We start from the raw sequence: 22657 nt of genomic DNA on the forward strand, positions 1-22657 counted from the left end.
TTCCATTCTCCTATCCTTTGCTGAAGTTATAGCTCAAAGTCTGCCTGTACTGCTACATCGTCTGCATACAGCAGCTTTGTTGATATTCCCCCTTCAACCTGTTTGCTAATGTAATCCATCACCAGTATGAACAGCAGCTCAACCTTGATGTACACCCACTCCCACTGGGAACCCCTCTGTTCATACTTGAGTCACTGGGTCCTGGTACATAGATTGCACTAATTCTACCAATGTTTTTGGGACTTCAAACCACACCAGTACTGCCCAGATTAGCTTTCTTGGGACCTTGTCATATGCTTTCTCCAAGTCTAGGAATTCCCAGTTGGACTCTGTCCTCATTTCTGGCTTCTTCTCAATATCTGTCTCAATGCAATCATTGGGTCAGTTGTGCTGCATCCTGATTTGAATCTGAACTATTCATCTTCCATCTTACATTCTACTACTCTGCGTATCTGTTTATCAATCACTCTCTCCAGAACTTTCATGCAGTGTGGTAGGAGTTTAATCCTTCTCTGTACTGCACACAGTTGTGGATGTCCCCTTTGTTCTTGTACACTGGCACAAGTAAGCTTATTCTACAGTCATCTGGGATATGCCTTTCTTTCCACACTGCTATTAGTACCCTTATGAGCCATTTCTCCCTTATCTCAACCAGCATCTTTATCATATCTGCTGTGACCTCATCTGAGCCTGCTGCTTTCCCTGACTTCATCTTCCTTAGTGCTGTTCTTACTTCTTCTAAGGTGGGCTCCTATTCTTCTCTAATTGTAGGCTGTTTCTGGGACAGTACAGCTTCTGTGCATTTTTCTTCATTTAGAAACTGCTGGAACTACTCCTTCCATCTGCCTTTGATGCCCTGTGTACTGGTAAGGAGGTTGTTGCTGGCATCCCTTATGAAGAGTGTCTGACTATCTTCTTTATCTTTCTGTTTTTGCCTTGCAACCTGATATAATTTCTTTGCGCCCCTTACTGAGTCACTTTCCAAAAGTTGGTAGAGTGCCTCTGATGCCCTATTCTTTGCTATTGCAACTTCTTTCTTACCTTCTTTGTTAGCCAGCCAGTAGTCCTTCCTAGCCTTGTCAGTCTTTTCTATATCCCATTTCTTCCTGCACTCCTTTCTTTTGATGATTTCCTGGACTTCTGCATTCCACCACCTGCTTTCCTTATGTACCTTATTTCCATACCTGGCTCAGCCACATATCTTTTCTGTAGTCCTAACACATGCTGTTTTTAGGCACTGCCACTCCTCTTCATCTCCACCTATTTTTTCCTATTCTTGGGATGCTAGAGCCCTGAGTAATTCCTTGATTAGTAAATGGATCTCCTTGAGAGCAGAAGAAGTTATAATCCACCATATACTTGTCACTTATCTGGCCCATAACTGAGTATAATGCCCTGTTTGACATGTACTGTACTAAGCACCTACAGCAATTGGAGAGACCTCAGAGGTTTCTAACAAAGAAGATCAAGGGGCTGCAGCATGTGCCTTACACAGACTGACTAAAATCCCTCTCACTATATGCCATATTACATAGACTTCTTAGGGGAGACTTGTGCCTGGCCTACACAGCAATCCAAGTCCCAAACCTAATTAACTTGCTGCATGGATAGTCATAACTAAATGGTATTACATTGGGATAAAACAGCTAGGCTTAAAATGACCTCCTGGTTGATAGTCTAGTAATTTCCTCTGGTTCTGTGATTCTATGATCCTTTTATTATATATTATATTGGTCAAAAAAAGTATGACACAAGTAATTTTTAATCTTTTGATCAAGATAAATAATATCCTTGATCAAATGATCCATTTCATGTAGGTAAGTTTTAAGAAGTAATGCCATAAGTTCACATCTGTGCCTGTCAAACATTTTGATAAGTTCTTGGTGGTATGAGGAATTGTCCTTCAGACCAGAGAGGGTATTTCCAATAACAGAGTCCCTTAGGTACCTGGTTGACCTGGATACATTTCCAGAACTAAGAATTTTCTAACTGTATACACTAATAGTTGCTCAAATTATTTTCAAAATCCAATACAGCAGTATTTGATAAACCCATAATAGTGCTTACATTACCCTCAGTAACCAAAATGTCACAGAGTAACCAACCAGAGAGAGAGAGAGAGAGAGAGAGAAAGAAAGAGAGGGAGAGAGAGAGAGAGAGTACTCTCCCTGGGAAGCTTCACATTTAAAAGAACAATGCATTCTCAGTAGAACCATTACTAATAGCAGTGTCAGAAATGAGATGATGGAAAGTACCATTTTCATGGTTTCCAACTTGGGACACCACCACTTGCAAAAGCTACTGAATTAACAGAGACATTCCCAATTTTGGTTGTAAGATCACCAAGTCTGTGCAGTGAATGAACATCCCAGGAGAAAACAACCAACCAACAAAAACACTATCCCAAAGGTACAAAAACATAAAATAAGTCCAATTGTGCACTGTGAAATTCAACAATACCACACAAACCAAGACAACAAATAATTCCACACATTTATTTATCACTTTCATCCTTCCATGAAAGACTTCAGCAAAATGAATACATACGTTTTTTACACTATAAAGACTAATTAATGCATTACGTTAAATAGATATATACATTATGTAGATACACAATATAATAGTTAAATATAAAAGTGTAAAACATTTGTAATGTATTTTTTCATTTCTATTTAATCAATGTTTATGTATTTTATTAATGAAACGATGAGTGTTATTATTAGTTCATCAGTTTAATCATGTGACTTTCTGACAATGCAGTTAGCTAAGTTTTTTTGGGAGGATTCATTCTGATGAAGTATTTCATGGAAAGATGAAAGCACTAAATAAATATCTGGAATTATTTGCTGGTTTGGTTTGCGTGTTGTTGAATTTCACAGTGCAGTTTTGGATTTATTTGTTTGTTTTTTTTGTACTTGTGATTTAGTAAGAGTTCAGAGTTATTATGTCAGGACTAAAAGAGATAAAAGATTGTTGGGTTATATGCTGAAGATGAAACAGCATTTTGGCATATGATTGTTGTCGCTCATCTGGCCAGGATAAAGCAGACAAGTGGTTGTGGATTCAGTTCAAACAGCTTTATTGCACACAAACACATCAGGAATGAGGCTTTGTAAATTATAAACAGACTAACTACCACACTCATACATGTTAACACTCTGGCTGTTCTCTCAAAATGGCACTGCTGCCTGCACATGCTCACTATTTGTATGCACGTGCTACATCTGGAAATGCTTCTTAAAGTTAGATACATATTCTCTGTTCTACATCCTCCCTCTCTAAGAAATAGAGCATATACTAAATAACAGTATTCAATGGCATGCAATTACACAGAAATTATCTTTTGACATGCAGTTATACAGAACTAATTCTTTGACATGCACTCATACAGAATTAGACACACACAAAACAATCATGTCCAGGTTGCTGTTTATTTTACACTAGGTCTAGAAATTCGACCTGATTGTGTAACATAAAAGTCAGAATTGAATCTAGCAATGGGGACTGTCTTCAAGGAATGTTCAACTTTGGGAACAACTGGGACATCATCAAGAACAGAAATAGATATGGAGACATATTCTTTGGTATGAACATTGTCAAGTTTGCTCTGAGATCTAGAGTCTGTATCACAGGTATGATGCTGCAATATCATTTCTGACACAGGAAGAAGATGCCTGCAGTTTCTCCTGTATTCTATACCCTCAGATTCCACTAAATAGGATCTCGGCTCTGCACATATACCTCTCACTTGATCATTTTGATCAAAGCCTTTCACTGTTTACATCCTCACTGTCTCTCCTTCTATCATCAGACAACAAAATCTGCTCATTTTATCATAGCTGTACTTCTGAAAGAAATGCTTCTTAAAACATTGGGCTTTGATTGCTTTGTTGTTTTTAGCATTAGTCACCAGCAGACTAGAACTGATAGTGAAGTTTGTTCTGGTTTAGCTACATAGAAGTCTCTGAGTAAGTGAGCCAAGTAGGCTGTCGCAGGGTATATTTCTGAGATTATGCAAATTCAAGAAGATATCGGTATTGTAATTGCTTTGCACTTTGTGCTGCACTTTCAGCAAGGCCGTTTGACTGTGGTTATTCAGGACTGCTAGTAACATGAATAAAATCCCACTCTTTTGCAATTTCTGAAACAATTGACTGGTAAACTTGGTACGTTGTCAGAAATAACTGTGTGTGGACTACCCTTGGATTGAGAAATGATGCTTCGCCTTAGTAATAAGAGCACTGGATGTTAGGTTAGGTAACAAATCGATCTCAAACCAGTTCAAATAAGAGTCTACCAACACTAAGTAATGCTAATTGTTCCACTCAAATATGTCATTGGCTACTGCTGAACAAGGTAGTTCAGGAATCTGGGTTAGCGGAAGTGGCTCTTTTTGCAAATGTGGTTTAGTACTGTTGCATACTGAACAAGAAGAAAGCACTTTATCAATGTCCTTTGATAGAGAAGACCAAACTTCTAGTCCTTTCGCCATTCTTTTGGTAGAATCAGAACCTGGGTAGCCATGATGTAAAATCTGAATATATTCACATTGTAAGAAAGTAGGAGCAATAACCTTTGGACCTTTGAAAATGATACCATCTTCCATCCATATCTCATCTCTGTATGGAAAATAAGGTTGTACTTCTGGTTGTACACAGGATTGTTTTGGCAACCATCCAGTATTGATGAAGTGGCTGAGCTTTTGCAAAATTGGATCAGTCTTTGTATGATCTCTTAGCTCATCAAGTCTCATGGTAGAAAAATTACACACTTCCATGACATCAAGGTCAAAGCTCTCTGCATCAAGCTGTTCTCTGTAGTTCTGGGGATCTGGAATAGGCATCAGCCAGATAAAGAAGTTTGCTTTTGTATAGACCATTTTGAAATTGTACTTTTGTAATCTAAGCATCATTCTTTGTAGTCTTGCTGGATCATTATGTATATGATTCTTTAAAATAGTGACTAGAGGCTGATAATCAGTTTCTATTTGGATAGATTGGCCATATATATATAATCATGGAACTTCAAACATGCAAACACAATTGCCAAAAGTTCCTTCTCAATTTTAACATACTGCACCTCAGTTTGGGTAAGAGTTCTAGATACACAGGCAACAGGTCTGCCCTCCTGAAGAATAACTGCACCAAGACTTTACTTTGAAGCATCACAGGAAAGAACTACTGGTTTGTGGACATCATAGTATCTCAATGTAGGCGGGTTAGCTATTTGCTGTTTGATGTTATCAAATGCTCTCTGGTGTTATTCTAACTATGACCAGACAACATTTTTTCACATCAGCTCTCTCAAAGGCACTGATAACTCACTAAAGTCAGGGATAAATTTGCCCGAATAGTTAACCATACCAAGAAAAAGCTGTAAGGCTTGGACATTGTCTGGGGCTGGCATCTCAAGAATGGCTACTTGGTTAGAAGGGTCTGGTTGTAAGCCAGTACTGGTAAATAAATGACCTACATAAGTAACTTCTGGTAATCTGAATTTACATTTCAGAGGACTACGCTTTAAGTTCACTTCATGTGATCTATTCAGAACTTTCCTAAGGTTTCTGTCATGCTCTGCTTCACAACTGCCCCCAGCCAGTAAATCAAAAATTTGTTCCACTACATGCTGAAAGACTTCACTGGCAGAATTTATTCCAAAAGGAATCCTGATGAATCTGTATCTACCAAAGGGGGTACTGAATATAGTTAGTAGTGAAGATTTGCGATCAAGCATTACTTGTCAAAATAAACTCTTTGCATCTAAGACAGAAAAAACAGTAGCATTTGGCATGAGGGTGGCTACCTCTTCAACTGTACGCATAGGATAATGATGTCTCTTTAATGCCTTGTTCAAGTCTATTGGGTCAATGCATATTCTGATTTCATCTGAACTTTTCTCATGAGCAGCTACTATGGAAGGCAGCCACTCGATTGGTTCTGTGATTGGGCAAATCATACCTTGCTGCACAATTTTGTCTAACTGGACTTTGACTTTGTCTTGCACAGCTATTGGAACTCTCCTTGCTGGTCTGACCACTGGACTGACCTCAAGGTCTACTTTCATGGAGTACACAACTGGAAGTTTGCCTAACTTGTCATCAAAAACATTAGCATACTCTGAAAAAATAGCATCACTGAAGCTGGAACTATAACATGTGCTTACAAGATGTACTTCTTTGGTAAAAGAAAGCAATTTAATTCTCAAACTGTCTTTGAATCCTAATGACTGCACAGGTCTTCAGATTACATTAAATAGCAACCTGTAACTGCTAACAGCTGAATAGCATGAAAGCACTACTGAGCCTTCAGTTTGAGTCTCTTCACCTCCATAAGCAACAAACTTTGTACAATTGGCCAAATTAAGTTGCTCACCAGCTCTCACTCTAGCAAATGTTTCTGCTGACATCACATTACACTTTGAGGTCCATGGGCTTACCATTGATCAGGACAGTACAAAATACTGCATTCTTTGCAAATAAATCTACTGCATTAACCTTCTCACTGACCACTGAAACACCATTTGCAGAGAAAGTAGAGTTGCAGCTTTCTATATGATCAACCTGCTTTTTTGAGTGACCTTCCTCCATAACTGATTGAGGCTTGCTTGATTTACAAAACATTTGAAAATGGATCCATTTTTTACACTTGTGGCATTGCTGACCAAATGCTCAACACTTCTCTCTTTTAGACTCATGACTGAAACAGTTAACAATAAGACTTGACATGGATTTTGCTGACTCTTATGCTGCACTGAGCATGTCCATTTTGCTGAACTAGTCTTGGAACTTGCTAGAAAGTTATGGGGTCTCCCAAGAAAATCCACTGGGGTTGCAGCTGCCATGTGCTTAGGCCTGCTTCTGCTTGCCACGTGCTGCATTAATGTCTGTGCTTGCAGTAGAGGCTGCTGAAACTAAACTCTTATCACTTGCAAACATACTTGTGTGCCTTTCTGTGAGTTTATTAATTTGACAAATCTCTATGGCTTTGCTTAACATTAAATCACTGTCACAAAGCAAACTCTTTCTCACTGCAGCATTATTAACACCTCATACAAGCCTGTCCTTTATTAACTCATTTTTCAATTCACCAAATCTGCACACTTTGGCCTTATTTCTCAAGTCAGTGATATAAGCTGCAAACATTTTACCTGTCTTTTGGTCTCTTGTATAAAATAAGTGCCTCTCTAATCTAACATTTGTCTGCGGCTTGCACATTTCTCTCAGTTTGCATTTCAAGCACTCAGGGTCTTCCCTTGATTCAGCTGATACAACAATATGGTGGTTCCACCTCTCCTGCATATACTGCTGATGCGTACACAAATTAACGCTCTCTCTCTCTCAATGGCCTCTGACCCAGCTAAGTTAAGCAAAATGAATGCCTTTGCATGTGCATCTTTGTCAGAAAAAGCTGTTTGTATGAAAATGCTGTTTTCCTGCTCAAATACTCTCCAGTTCTCTACAATATTATGATCAAACACAAGTGGACGATGTCTGCAAAATGCCGCTGTTATATCAACACACAGTGGTGAAGGTTCTTAAAATTATGTATGAACATACTCACATAAATATATGCCAGGATTTTATGCCAGAACTTGTAAATTATACCCAATAGCACAACAGACTCTTTGAAATAACTGCACTTTGCCAAATAAGTCTCCGTAGCATAATAATACTTTAAAATCACTGTACTTTGCAAAACCACTTCTTATTAGTGTAAGAAACACTTTGAATTACTGTACTTTGTGAATAAACTGTACATAGCAGAAGAAGCTCAGAGTAATAAACACTTCAAAATGAATGCACTTTGCAAATAAACTGTATACAACACATGATTTTTTTTAAATGGCTGTACTTTGTGAAATAACTCTGTACAGTGTAAGAAACATTTTTGAATGGTGGTACACAGCACAAGAAACTCTTTGAAATGGCTACACTTTGCACTTTGTAATATAACTGTATTTGCACACAGCAAACTCTGAAAAAAATTACCCATAATAAAGCACACACTCTGCAGACATTTTGCACACTCTGTGATACATCAAACAACTTTAGTCATGCTTTGAATGGCTTTGGCCAATGTGAAATAGCTGTTTATGCCCAAAACACATTCTTCTACTAAAAACATGCAGTCCCCTTGCTCCTTAGGCTTATTTTGCCCTTTTATTGCACTCATTATGCCCATTTAGCCTCTTATCATGCCCATTGTACTTTTGTTGTGCTCATTTTAATTTAAACATGCTCGTTATGCAAACCAAAGATAATTCTGAGCCCCATATGAATATTTCTGCTAGTTTTTTCAAATATCATAGTTTTGAACATTTTGTTTAATTAATAATGCATTTTGTACTACTCATTTGATTAATAATCTGTTTTGTGCTACTCATTTGATTACTAATTCATTTTGTGCCTTGCAAATGCTCCATTTAATTTTCTTTGCAAAATAAATAATTTGTTAAAGTTTTGGTTACCTTTAGTTTGTTTCTTGCCCCTTTTTGATTGTTTGAGAGATGTTATCATCCAACCTTCTCAATATACCTTCACCTTCAACTCTGCACCTTATGGCTTGAAGAAGTTGCACTGTCAATCCCAGGTCTGACACCATGTCACACATCTGGTCAGGATAAAACAGACAAGCAGTTGTGGGTTCAGTTCAATCAGTTTTATTACACACAAACACATCAGAAATTAGGCTTTGTAACTTTTACTTAAATAAACTTATAAATAGACTGACTACCACACTCATACATGTTAACACTCTGGCTGATCTCTCAAAATGGCACTGCTGCCTGCACATGCTCACTGTTTATATGCACGTGCTTACATCTGGAGGTGTTTCTTAAAGTTTAGTAAAGTTACATAAACAGGCATGTTTGGATGTAGTAAGAAGGTTGTTAATGAAAATATTAAAAAGCAGAGGACACAGAATATACACTTGTGTAACACTCATAAGGGCTGGTAAGAAAGCTGAATAGGTGGTTTGCCATTTGACAGGCTGTTTTTGTTCCATAGGTAGTTGTTGAACCATCATAGGCATGTATAGACAGAGAAGATACCTGCTGAAATAGTTTAGTATAAAATACAGTACTAATGTTTTTTGAAAATTTGAGAAATAAGGCAGAAACCAGGCTGCCATTGTTTCTTCTTGGTGATTGGTGTTGACAAAGTTGGGAAGGACAGTGACAGTACTGTGTCCTTGCTGAAAGGCATGTTGAGTAGGGATGAGAAACTGATGGTCAAGGTTTTGAAGAAGTTGTTTGTGGACACATTTTCTAGGACTTTTGATAAAAGAGGCAATATTCCAATTGGCCTAAAGCATGACAAATCATTGGAGTTTCAGCCCTTATGTAGTGGAAGAATAAATGTTTTTTTTTTTTCCAAAGGAATGGAACATAGGAATCATTGATCAATATGTTTATTAGTATGGACACAGGATACGCTATAGTTTATGCAACTAATCTGAGATTCTCTGTGGGAAGGTTGTCGGAGCAAGAGTAGTGGGATTTAGGCTTTGAAGTTAAAAAAAAAAAGAGTAGGTTGATTTGACTTGTAGTATGAGGGGCCAGAGTATCTGACTTGTAGTATGAGTGGTGTGGAGTATCTAACTTGTATTATGAGATGGGCAGAGTATCTGACTTGTAGTATGAGGGGGGTAGGATGGCTGTTTGCTTATTGACAGCTGTGATGATAGAAGGTAGTACCATATGTGCCAGGGAGAGTAGGGCAGTGGTTGTGTAACATATGCCAGCATGATTAGTTGTAGTTTATTAAATGGTTTTATGTCATTTGACTTTTTCACTGATTTGTAGAGATGTTTATGTTAAAATATATACTTGTAAAGTTGCTTGTGTTAAAAATGCATCAGCAGTGAATCCTGTTGGACAGAGAAGAGATATACATGTTTGTCAGACAGAATTATTACAACGGATCAAATGTATAAGTTGTCACAGAGGACCTTGGAAGGGAAAAGGTTAATGTCAGTCCACATGATTCTGAAATTGTTTTATAGCTTTCAGATGTGGCCACAGATCTTAGTAAAATTATTGGTGTGCATTGTACTAGAGTCAGATGACAAGATGTGATGTCATTCTATAACCAGCATTGAAAGGATTTCTTTAGATATTAGTTAGAGATATTTAGGAACTCTCACAGCAGCAGCACTTTGGAATCTGACAGGGAAAGATCCTTACATATATCTCACATATTCACACTTCTCATCTTGCCTTGCTGGAGTAAGAAACTCAGCATCCATCATCTTGCCTTGCTTTAGTAAGTAATCAAGAAACAGAAATTCTTTAGTCAGTCCGGAACATATAGTGAGATTAGTTAAGTATTGTTTTTTTACATCTGTGTGAAACTATCCAACTGTGTTATTTTTTATATGTCCTGAAATTGAAACTCTGGTGTCTATTGTAACTAAATATTTAGTATACTCATGTTTTCTATTTTATTATTTATTATTAAATATTTCAGTACCTTTCATTGTGGCTGGTTTTAAGAGAATGCGTTTAACATCTTGAGAGTACCTGTGCTTATTTTAGTGAACTATGGCCACTCCTGAAAGCCTTGCTGCTTTGGCCACACTCTAACATTTGTATTAGTATTAATTTTACACAGTATAATTGGATACCTCTATAAGAGCCTTAGAGTAGCTGACTGGTGGCAGCATAATTGCCACATTGTCTGGGCAGAGGGGGCACAGCTGGTAAATCTCTGCCAGCCTTTCCCATGTGTGTATGTGTATGTGTGAAAACTAAATATCCAAGTGTGTGCCAGCTACTGGGAACAGGGACACAGAGCTCCAAAGTGGTTAGTGTGGAGTTTTGTTTGGGGTCTGGAGAGAGGAAGAGAGTTCAGCCTTAGGTCTGGAATGTGCTGCCTGTATCTTCTTAATGGAAATTGTGTTTGGTACAAAGACCTGCATTTGAAAATACTGTGTGTATCCATCTTTGCTGTTAATGGCCATCCCTCACTGGTGTCAGTGATTAGGATTAAGACTCACTGATTACCAGCCCAAAGCAGGGACTGTGACACAACAGGTATTTGAGTTTAGTGGATGAATTGTTTTTATTTGAGTAGTTGTAGTATCAATGAAGTATGAGTTATATTTTGATACAATCTTTGATGGGTTGCTATTAGGTGATGATTTGAATTGCTCTTATAAACTTAGAAGGCTAATAGAATAATAAGATTATCATTAACCTGCATTTTCTGAAAGATATTAAGTCTCAAATGTAAATGTATGACATTATTTAGTGACTGCAGTCCTCACTTATTTGCCAGAAAACTAAACATTTTATGAGGAACAGACCAACAATGTGAGGCAAAATTCTGGACATTCTGTGAAAATCTAAACAGTTGAGAGCCATGAGATGAATAGCATCCATGCTCAGTCTTATGGTCATGGGTCTGCATGGTACTCTAGCTGTCCACATAGGTTAATGATGGTGTACAAATATAGGAGTGATGGGTCAGTCAGGTAAGGTGTCCAAGGACTGCATCCCGAGAAGCATCAGTGGCCATGTATGCGAAGCCAGCCATTTAATAGCTGTGATGGCTTTTGTGGTCAGAACTGACAGAGATGGTGTTTCACGAATGGTATGTCTACCCTTTAAATGGCCACCTTGCTTTTAGACCTTTCCATGGACCTGGACAGCAGAGCCAGCAGAAGCACACCAGAAAACATTTCCCATGTGCCACATAGGTATACCAATGAATGCAATATTAGCCGCAAGCAACCTGAGCAGGACCATTTGCTGCATATCCCTGTTTTCATTTGTCACAGTGCAGGCACTGGATATCATCACACAGTTCCATGTAGGTACTGTGCATCATCAAATAGGCCACACAGCACACTAACCATAACAGTGTGGGTAACAGCTGTTTGTACCTCTTTCATTTACTAGGCCAGGAACAAAACTGAAGTCATGTTAGTGCCAAAGACCAGCACAACTTTCCTATGTGGAGTGTATACACATGTCAGTGGCAGTGCATCTCAGTGATGCTGTCCAGGTTGAGGACTCCTGTGTAGCTAGGGTGGTGTTCATTGTTGTAGGATATCTGCCAAACATTTTGAGGCTGTTTCATCGGTTCATGTATGTTTACTAGGCTAACAACCACAAGGGCCTTTTTAAGCCTAGCCATGCATCCCAAATCTCTGATAAGTTCTGATACCCTTAATAAGTGTAAGCGGGGACTTAGGAAATGAAACATTTACAAGTTAGGGCCTGGGAGATGAACCATTTAAAGGTTGCCTGTGCCCATTAGAGGCATAGATGTTTCAATGTGTCACTGATCAGGCTCCTTGTTTGTGGTGGATATTTGTGAGCTTCCACCATTAGTGTTGCAGACAATGACTCTACATCATCATATTGTGCTATGCTCATGTTGTTACCATCATTAGACACAGATGACCTGCTGACATCAGGAATGTGCAGTTCCATTTTTGATTGACCATCCACTAATATAAAATGTAAAAGCAGAAAAAAACAGTAAACCTGTGGCAGCACTCAAATAAATAAAGACATCTGAAACTGCATGAATACTGATATATGACAGAATACCTTATGACATCTGCATAACTTTTTACGCAGGCAACTATTGGTCAATGGTACCTTTATGACAGACACACACAAGCCTGTTAGTAAATGAGTCCTGCCATACATGCACTTTACTGCACTATACTATGTCAGTATAACAGCTTATAGTATCCTACTACAACCCCAATAGACACTTATGCTGTCACCAGCTCAGCTCGCACATCCAGACCACCACTTTTTATAAGGGCCCACTCTCTTTCCCCAGACAAAGACTCCAGAAACTTATTTGCCTCTGTGAACATCTTCTTCTTTATTACTAATCCCCCTCTTTTGCTGAACATGCCCTTGACAATGTCCTGTGCCTTCTTCCTGGCAATGCAGTATCATATCAGTTGTCCCTTGCCAAACATGAGGTACGCTGCAATTGTGGTCACCCACAGCACTGATGTGTTGTACTATTTCCTCCCATAACTGCACTTGAAAAGAATTTCTGCTTTATGTTTTCCCAGTATGTGTATGCTATGCTTGTGAAAGGCCTGCAGTAACACCTTGGTCTCAAGGGTGGTGAATGTTTACAGGTGTTACTTCTGTTATCCCATAACAGGTCATATACATCTTCTGGTTTACATATTTTGGCCATTTTTGTACACAGCTGACAGCAGATGCCCCATATGTCTGTACAGTTAACCCAGCCCCCATATGATGCCCAATTATTTGTTCCCTGTTGTAATTGCTACTCATCCTTTTCGTATGTTACTGAAGATATGGGCTTGTGATCATGGCTTTACTTCCTGTATCAGTACAATGAATCCCTATAATAAATTGATCACCCTGTTCCTTCTATGCCTCTCCTACTTTAAAGGGTAAATATTGCCCTGTAAAGCAAGTTCTGCCCTTTCTGTACATAACATTGATGTGCCTCCTGCCCACAGCCAGGCATGAAAGTGTCACATCATTGTGGTCATTTCATATACCTATACACAGCTGTTCCTCTATGTTTTTGTTGTTGCAATCCTTCATGGATGTAGAGTACAGGACCATATAGTGTAGTGCAGGGTTACATTACTAGGTGTTCAGTCTTTTCTCAGTATGCCTATGTTGCCTATTTCAAATATCAGTGTCCAAATGTTGTAAAGTCCTAATTCCTCATTTGTTCATATTAGTGCAGTCTCTACTAAAATGGAAATGACACATTTTATCATGTGAATGTGTGGCTCATAGTGGAGTGATTATGATGATGATGGAATTTATTGCAGCTGACTTTGAATCACAAACCTAACACACACCACACTATGATCATAGGTATTCTACCCTATTCTTTCCTGAATGTTCCAGAGTTTTGTACCATATGTTCATGCTCAGCGTCCATGAAACTCATAGCACAGTGAGGCTATACTGCATAACTGATTTGTAACGCCTTATTGCTGCACTGTGATCCGCTTCATATGATGTCTGAATTTGTCTCGATGCACATGGGCCACCATTTTGCTCCTCAAGCAGAGATGTCTTAGTGACTAAGGCTGCTTTAGATACTGGGAACAGTGTGGCTTTTTTATGGTATCCAAGGAAGAACAAAATTCTCTTGTTCTTTCTCCACAAGGGATGCCCAAGAACACCTTTTTAGATGGTACCATTCCCTTTGTATAAGGCTTGTGACCCAAGCCATTCTTCCTTTTCAGCTCCAACTGTCAGTGATTATACTACCTAATACCAAAAAGGCAAAACAATGTAACTAGGAGCATGGTGACACATTAAAACATTCATAATCAAAATGGGAAAGATTGAGTTTGGAAGTTGGATTGATGGCAATGGATGAACTGGCACATGGTCAACCTTCACACCATTGAAGAATGGAATATATTATTGCCTTTCTCTTCATTTGAATTAGTGCACCCTTGAAAATGTATAGAGATGTTCTGGGGGTGGAGCAAAGTCCTCCAAAATAAAGTATTTTCATGTGGGTTGGAAGCTGCTCTATATATGTTACAGATGCATGTGGAATTTTACCTATAACTGTAAATTTTGATGTGTTGATCATATAGACAGTGTCATAGCCAAAGATTTTGGTATTTTATGCCATCTACCAGAATGTAGCCCTCTCCCTTGCAAGTATACCTTTCCTTCTGATGTGCTGATTATATGTGGAGGTGTGTTTTGCAGAGGCATCAACAGAATTTTTGGAATTATACTCTTTTTATCACCTCCAAATGTACATGTTTCTGAATACTATACCTTTTAACTACTGAAAAAAAAACTGAGATGACAGGCTTAAAAACCCATTTAGACAACCACACATTCTGAAAAAAAAAATGGGTCATTTAACAGAAAAACACAAGTATAAACCATGATAAATACTGCAAAACCCCACAACTCGACAGTGCAGAAATCATCTATACCACACTAACTATAAATTGAAGAAAAACACAATATAACTGGCTGCTATATCTCACCAAGAAATAATGCCCTAACTATCGAATATCTATTGTACTGGGCAAATAGTACTCTTAGTCAGGAAACATTCATACTGGGTGATTTTAATTTAGACTGGCTTGCATGTGATACAGATCACCCTGTCCATCACATAAGCTTGCATGGTTTTACACAAACTATTCAAGAACCTACACGAATAGATAAAGCTAGTAAAAAACAATAAACCTTGGATTGGATATTGCTCTTCTCATTCATTTCAGTCAGGTTGCCTTCCTGATGGCCTGAGCGACCACCTACCCACATTTCTTATACAACGACACATATTCCCACCAAAACCTACTATGTTTAAACAACTCAGAAAAAACATAGATTTAATCTTGACAACTTCCTAGCTGACCTACAAAGGTGCACTTGGACTCCACTCAAATACCTTGACCTAGATGATGCAGTGAACCACTTTAATAAATTATATATATTAAATGCACATGCCCCTGTTAGAACCATCAGAGTAAAATCTAACTATGCCCCTGGCTAAGCAGAGACACCAGGGCCCTTCTGAAAACTAGAGATAAAGCCTAGGAACTATAGCATAAGACTAACACAGTAGTTTCTAAACAACAGTATCAAGAACTTAGAAATAAGGCAAAAAAAAAACAAAACAAATAAAACAGGTTAAAATAAATTTCTATCATAACATTCAAAACAGATATAAAAAAAAAACTCAAAAACCTTGGCCCGCTATAACCTCAATCCTTCACCTAGGAAAATCTACTACACCAACCCCAAACTTCCACAACAGTTCCGATAGCATAGCTGCCATGTTTAACAAACATTTTACTGATTCAATAATTGCCTTTTCCACACAGAAAACCCATACTCCTGGTACGAATCCAGCCAAGTCTACAACTAGCAATGCCTTGTTCTCTTTCTTCCCAGTTCCTATAGCCACTAGAAAAATCTACTCCAGAAACTAAAATCTACTACACTTGCCATAAATAACTTATCCAGTGAATACTGCAAAATTAAAGCTGAATCTGTAGCCTTCTTAGTATCAATCCTTATTAAATAGATCCATTCTTTAAAACAAGGTTCCTCAGTTGTGGAAAATCTCCCATGTAATACCACTTCATAAAGGGGGACCTTCCACAAAACTGACAAGCTATCATCCAATTGCTATTCTTTCACCTCTTTTTAAGCAACTTGAACAGTGTATTCATCTCCAGGTCATGAAATTCTTACTAACAAATAACCTTTTCTGTAACTCACATCATAGGTTTCACACACCGCATAGTACCACTACAGCTCTCTTATCCTTCACTAATACCATAAATCATCACATGAATAACAACAACTTTGTATCTGCCATCTTTCTAGACCTATCAAAAGCTTTTGATATGGTCTCCCATTCCAAACTAATTGATGTACTAACTGAACTATCCTTGTCACCATCTGCTACAGCTTGGTTTATTAACTATTTATCTGGCCGTCAACAATCTGTTCTATGGCAAGGTGACCTATCTCCACACCTTCCTTTATCCATTGGTGTCCCCCAAGGATCTAAGGCCCTCTCCTTTTCACCGTCTTTTCTAATAATCTACACACAAATACCCCACATGGTTCTATAATACAGCATGCAGATGATTCAGCACTTATTTGTAATGCCAGTTCTAATGCCAATTCTCTATCAGCTTTTCATTCTCAAACATAGGAGTCTTTCACTTCTGTCAAAACATGGCTAGCCAATGCCCATCTAATCCTGAACCCAAACAAAGCTAAATTATTATTCTTCCAACCTAATAAGGCATCTATCTCATGCCCACCATTTAACATAATAGCCAAAGACAATACTGTCATCTCACCTACAATCCATACAAAGCTTCTTGGAGTGGAAACAGACAATAACCTAAAATTTGACTTGCGTGTCTCTCTAACAGTAAAAATGTCCATAAGAAACTTGGAAGTCTATATAGCCAAAAAAGGTTCCTGACCAAAATGGCCAAAATTACATTAGCACAAACCCATATGCTCTCCACTCTACTGTATGCCTCTCCAATTTTAACGAAGCTTAGGAAAACTGACTTATCTAAGCTAAAAGCATGTTATAATAAAATTGCTAAGTTTGCATCTGACTGCCCATATAGAACACATCATTGTAAAACTTTAAGGATACTAGACTGGCTTGAACTTCTCAATATTATTTTTTACAACCAACTGTCTCTAACTCAAAAAATTGTAACACAACCAAACAGAACCCTTGCACTACAAAATCTCATCCTTCGCTACACTTCCAGCAGATCATTTCGCTATAACAAGAACTTACTCACCGTCTCCAAGGCCAACAACACTGCAAGAGAATCTTTATTTTCCAGCTATATATCTTGTATATGTAACTCCCTTCCTAACTCCATTCTCTCAATCTCATCCACTAACCATTTTAAGCCATCACTTAAAGCTTATCTAAAAAATAAGTGACTATGTTCCTGTACTAACCCCCTCATGAGTGCTCTGATACATCACAGTATACCCCAACCATATCCAACTTCTCCCCCAGTGTTTAATCCTTTGTTCCTACCGACCTGTCTTAACCTTATATCTTGACATAAGTCATACCTACAAATAGTACTAGCTATGTTGAAAGCCTAGGTTTTGTTGTCAAGATGTAACAAATTTGTATGTTCTTATGTATACTACATTTTGTTTACTTTATACTTTATTAATTATTGCAATGTGTGCATTAAAATTTACTGTTACACATGAAGCTTTTCTCCCCAGGCCTCTGCTGAAAAAGGACCTGTGTCTAGTTGGACTTTCGTATTAACAAAAAAAAAAGACCATAAGTTCAGTTTCTTGCAAAAAGTAAATCGTAACAGCAACTTAGACTCGTGGAATGGCAACTTAGACTCGAGGAAATAGAACTGGCATGGCAGATCCGTACCACAGCGTATATTATGCCGGGTTTAAATGAATATGTATCTATTAAATGTTTACTCGAAATAAAAGCTCTAGCTAGATAAATATTACAAGCTTTTTTGAATAAGTAGACCTATTTAGATTCTTTTAATATACATGATTTTAAAGGTTATTAATTTTAAAATAACTATGTTACCATCACAAGGATGGGTGATTGGTATTTTTAACATTGGGACAGGCTAGGTTTGTGAAAATTTATTGGCTAAGGTTTACTGATTTTAGTTAAACCTATGTAAAACAAACTTTTGGTTCAGCAGACAAATGGTTATTTGTGGCTTTTTATTTAAATAATTGATTGTTTTGTATTTAATTAATTGATTGCTTGATTGGACTAACTGCATATAAAAAGCATTTCTTTGTTATATGGGACTGTATTTTGTATGTGCTTTGATGGTCTGAAGAAGTTGGCTTACCTGTTGCCAACGAAAGCGCTTACCAATAAAGGAGTTTAGTTCTACAAGTCCGCTCACTTTTTTGTTTTTCTCTAGTTGGACTTTCCCGGTAAACAAATGTTAAATAAATAAATAAATAAAATAATTTCAGATAAGCATGATTAAATATCCCTGCTTATGTTACTGATGTCATACTTCGCAGGATGCACTTTTGTTTCTAGTTTGTTTCACTAATATTTTGCTGTGCAAAAAAATCCTGTATAAATGATTTCATAGTCTGTGTCTAAGAATAGGGTCTATAATTGTGACAGACAACTAGTTTCACACCACCTCATTGAATTGAATCTGTTTGCTGGGTCAACCTGTCAGCTAGCCAATAAGTGGAGATCATACATTTCAACTTAACAAATAGTGAACAGCAAGAAAAAAGTATAAAAATTAATCATTTTGCAAGTATGGGGAGTGCAATCTCCATGCTGCTCACATGTGAGGACTGAGTTTCCCCCACCCTCCATTGCTGTTCATTTTTACTAATTCTGAGATCACGCTATCATGGATAAAGGGGAAAAGAACTCTGGTCTGTAGACAAAGAACTGTTGCCCCTTATTCACTATATTTTAGTAAAATGGATAAGACTGCTTTTTCACTGTTTAGGACACTTGATGAAAGAAACTAAGCTAAGAGGTTCTCAATGAGATGCCCACAGTAAAAATGGATTTCCATCAAATACAGTGTAACAACACACTTTCTATCCCCTCATAAAGATTTATCTTTATCAGTAGAAATGATGGTTAGCATTCAGAAGTGCAAGAACACATTATGTGTAGAGCAGTGCAACTTGGGTATAATGACAATATATAATAGCTGTACATTTTTCTGGCTTAATCCCTTAATGCATGTTTTGAACAACTTGATAATAAATCTCTAAAATTTCTTAATGAACCATTTGTCTTAAACTGTAGTCAAGCTATTTGCATTTTGTATTAATGACTGATCTAATTGCATTTCAGGTGTTCTACTGACATTAAAGGAGTACAGGTATCCAAAGGAACCTCATCTCCATGTAAGTTCAATGAAACCACAGGGCTGCCAGATGAACAGTGTGTGTTTATCCCAAACAAAACACAAAGTACAACATCATCTGTAATGTATCTCCAAGGATTACCTTCTGTAAGTATTATAATGTCCTACAGGGAGTATATTTCTACATTTTTATGACAATGGCATTATGTTTACCTTATGTTAATTTTATATTTAGGGAAAGAGTTGCTGAAAACCATTGCATTTTTTATGTTACATTTCTGCAATATCCCTTTGGATTTGAGACATTCAGGTTACAAAAAGCATGCTCGCTCTTTTCTAGCTAGAGAAAAAGTTGAGTGGCCATATTCTTACATCACATCTTCAGTTCAAATCAGCTGCATTATGATGAGCATTTCACTCACCAGGATGGCAGGTTTATGGCTTATAAACAACATTAACAACATTAAGTACTCAGTAGTATACAGTGTGGAGCCTCTGAAGCTGCAGAACAAAATGCATGATACAGACAAACACACACACACATACACACACACACACACACATATATATATATATATATATATATATATATATATATATATATATATATATATATATATATATATATATATATATATATATATATATATATATATATATATATATGTAATCCATGCCTTGTGCATTGTGTCATCAAGACTGGCACAACCTCAGTTGTAAGTTAGGGTGCACGTCACAGCTGCCTGTGCATCTTGTAACTCAGTAGCAGCATGAGTGCTGATGTACTGGAATAGAACAGAGAGAAGAAGTTAGGGCATACAGCATGGATTCCCAAACTGTGTGCTGTGGCGCCCTGGGGAGCCACAAAGCTTAGCAGCTGATTGCAGGTAAGTGAATGCCTGTATGAGTATGTGTGTGTCTGTCTGCATGTGTGAGTGAATGCATGAATGAAAACAAAAGAGTCTGTGTGTGTGAGAGAGATCGGGAGAGTGATGTGTGAGTGAATGCAGGTATGAATGAGGAAGTGGCTGTCTGTGTGTGTGTGAGATCGGGAAGGTTAGAGCAATGTGTGAATGAATGCAGGTATGAATGAGGAAGTGGCTGTGTGTGTGTATGTGTGAGATCGGGAGAGTGAGAGCAAAGTGTGAATGAATGCAGGTATGAATGAGGAAGTGAATGAATGCGTAAGTGGTTGTGTGGCGTGTGGGTGTGACAGACAGTGAGAGCAATATGTGAATGGATGCAGGTATGAAAGAGGAAGTGACTGCATGTGTGTTTGATCGGGAGAGAGTAAGAGCGATGTGTGAGTGAATGCGGGTATGAATGAGGAAGTGACTCTGTGTGTGTGTTTGATCGGGAGAGATTAAGAGCGATGTGTGAGTGAATGCGGGTATGAATGAGGAAGTGACTGTGTGTGCGTGTTTGATCAGGAGAAAGAGAGAGCGATGTGTGAGTGAATGCAGGTATGAATGAGGAAGTGACTGTGTGCGTGTGTGTGTGATTGAATGTCCAGCTTTATGCCTCATATTTTTGGTGTGTTTCTCCTAAAATATATACTTTTCTGGCAAATAGTTGGGGATTGAAGTCATTAAATAATGACAAACATTTGAGTTTAAGACTCCACATCCTTCAGAGAATTCATGCCTCTGTGTGTGTGTGTGTGTGTGTGTGTGTGTGTGTGTGTGTGTGTGTGTGTGTGTGTGTGTGTGTGAGTCGCTGTCTGTCTGAGCTGTACTGTGCATCTATAAGGAGTGAGGTATACATCACTGTATATTGAAACAGAATGACTACAGCTCAGGAATGGACAGTCTATTTAATAGAAAAATGGAATTGTGCAAGGCTGGTGAGATGTTCTCATATGCCACTCCTCATTGTATGACTTAGAGGTTTAGACTCAGTGTTTGATGTCACTGTTCTGCTGTGCTATTCTTCCCTTTTGACCTGCCTAGATTAAAAGATGTGGGAGGAGGCTTAGCTGAGATGAAGATAGAGGCCATATGGGGTGTGAGGTCATACGAATGGGGCATAGTGGATAGAATTAGACAGCTGCAAGATATGAAAAACAGGCTAAATAATGAGCTAGAAACTGAGGATAGACTGCATATATGGTGGGACGTGCTGAAGGTAGTTAGGATGGGTAATGTTACAGGGAAAGAGAGATCCAGGTGATGAAACAAAACTTTGAGGATGGTCCAGAGAACTATAAAGAGGGATGACACTGAGTTATAGCAGAAGCAGGAAATGTAGTTATATGAAACAGTACAGGTACAGGTGTCAACCAGGATACGGAAAAATGGTTGAAAAGGGATGTTCTGGTTATTGAACTGGAAGGCAGATTTGAAATATTTGGAATGTAGACTAGAAGACTGGAAAAAGGAGACAGTGAGGGCACTGGTAGACAAGGAAAACAAGGAAGAGAATTATAGAAAGAGCGTTCTGGAGATGTTTCCATACTTCCATCAGAATTTGTATGCAGGAGAAAGAGGCAGGGAACAGGGAATAAGTATGGGGGTGTTGTGTAAGGACCAAAGCTGGATAACAGCCTTAAGGGTAGTTTGGAGATAGGTATAACTCAAGGAAATGTGCATAACACTACAAGAAAGTTTAAGAGATGGAAAGCATAACAGATGACAGCTTATTGGTAAATTATTATAAAACAGTGGAGAAACACTTGGCAGGGAATATGATCAAGATATTCAATATAATGTTAGGGGGCAATACTGCCATTAGAAAAAAAAGGAAACAATAGTGCTTTTTGCTTAAAAGGAATGGGGGAAAGAAAGACCCCACTAATTATAGGCCTATATACCTAATTAACATGTCTGCTAAAATTTATGCACAGATTCTGGCTATCATTAGATTTTATAATTTATGTAGCTTCAGTCCATCAAGTCAGCAAAGATTCCACCTGTACATGATCTTGGTAGGGCTGTCTTGCAGATCAAGGAAGAGGCTCTATAAACATAATTAGACAACAAGGCATGAAGCACGGTGTCGGTCATTCTTTAGCTATGAACCTTTTTTAATCAGTCTATTAACCCTAATTCAGACAGAGTATTATCTGGTAAACCTGGAAAATTGACAAAGTACAAATGCCCATGGAATAACTTGGAGATAAAGGTATTAATAAAGAAAATGACACAGGCATGGGACAGATGGAATAAAAAGCACTCAAGACTGGAATAGATATGACTTTTATTTGTCACTGCAGTGCAGAGCCATGGTTTACATTGTCATGTTCGAATACATCAGAAAAAAAACAAGTGTTTCTGGTCAGTCAGAAAAGATATTTTTTAAAACAAAACAAT

The 22657-nt window shown here is 38.0% G+C and overlaps 1 protein-coding gene across 1 annotated transcript in view; it reads left to right on the forward strand.

Annotated features, from left to right (window-relative positions):
* The window catches only part of LOC122814283 (calcium-activated chloride channel regulator 1-like), a 2127707-nt gene that overhangs the window by 402490 nt on the left and 1702560 nt on the right, over positions 1–22657 (forward strand). Inside the window, exon 5 of the mRNA XM_044086873.1 lies at positions 19337–19496. Coding sequence (XP_043942808.1) covers positions 19337–19496 — 160 coding nt within the window. The remainder of the gene's footprint in view (positions 1–19336; positions 19497–22657) is intronic.

The sequence above is a fragment of the Protopterus annectens genome, chromosome 10.part0 (genome assembly GCF_019279795.1).
Source record: "Protopterus annectens isolate FY-2018-M chromosome 10.part0, PAN1.0, whole genome shotgun sequence".
Taxonomy (NCBI): Eukaryota; Metazoa; Chordata; order Ceratodontiformes; family Protopteridae; genus Protopterus; species Protopterus annectens.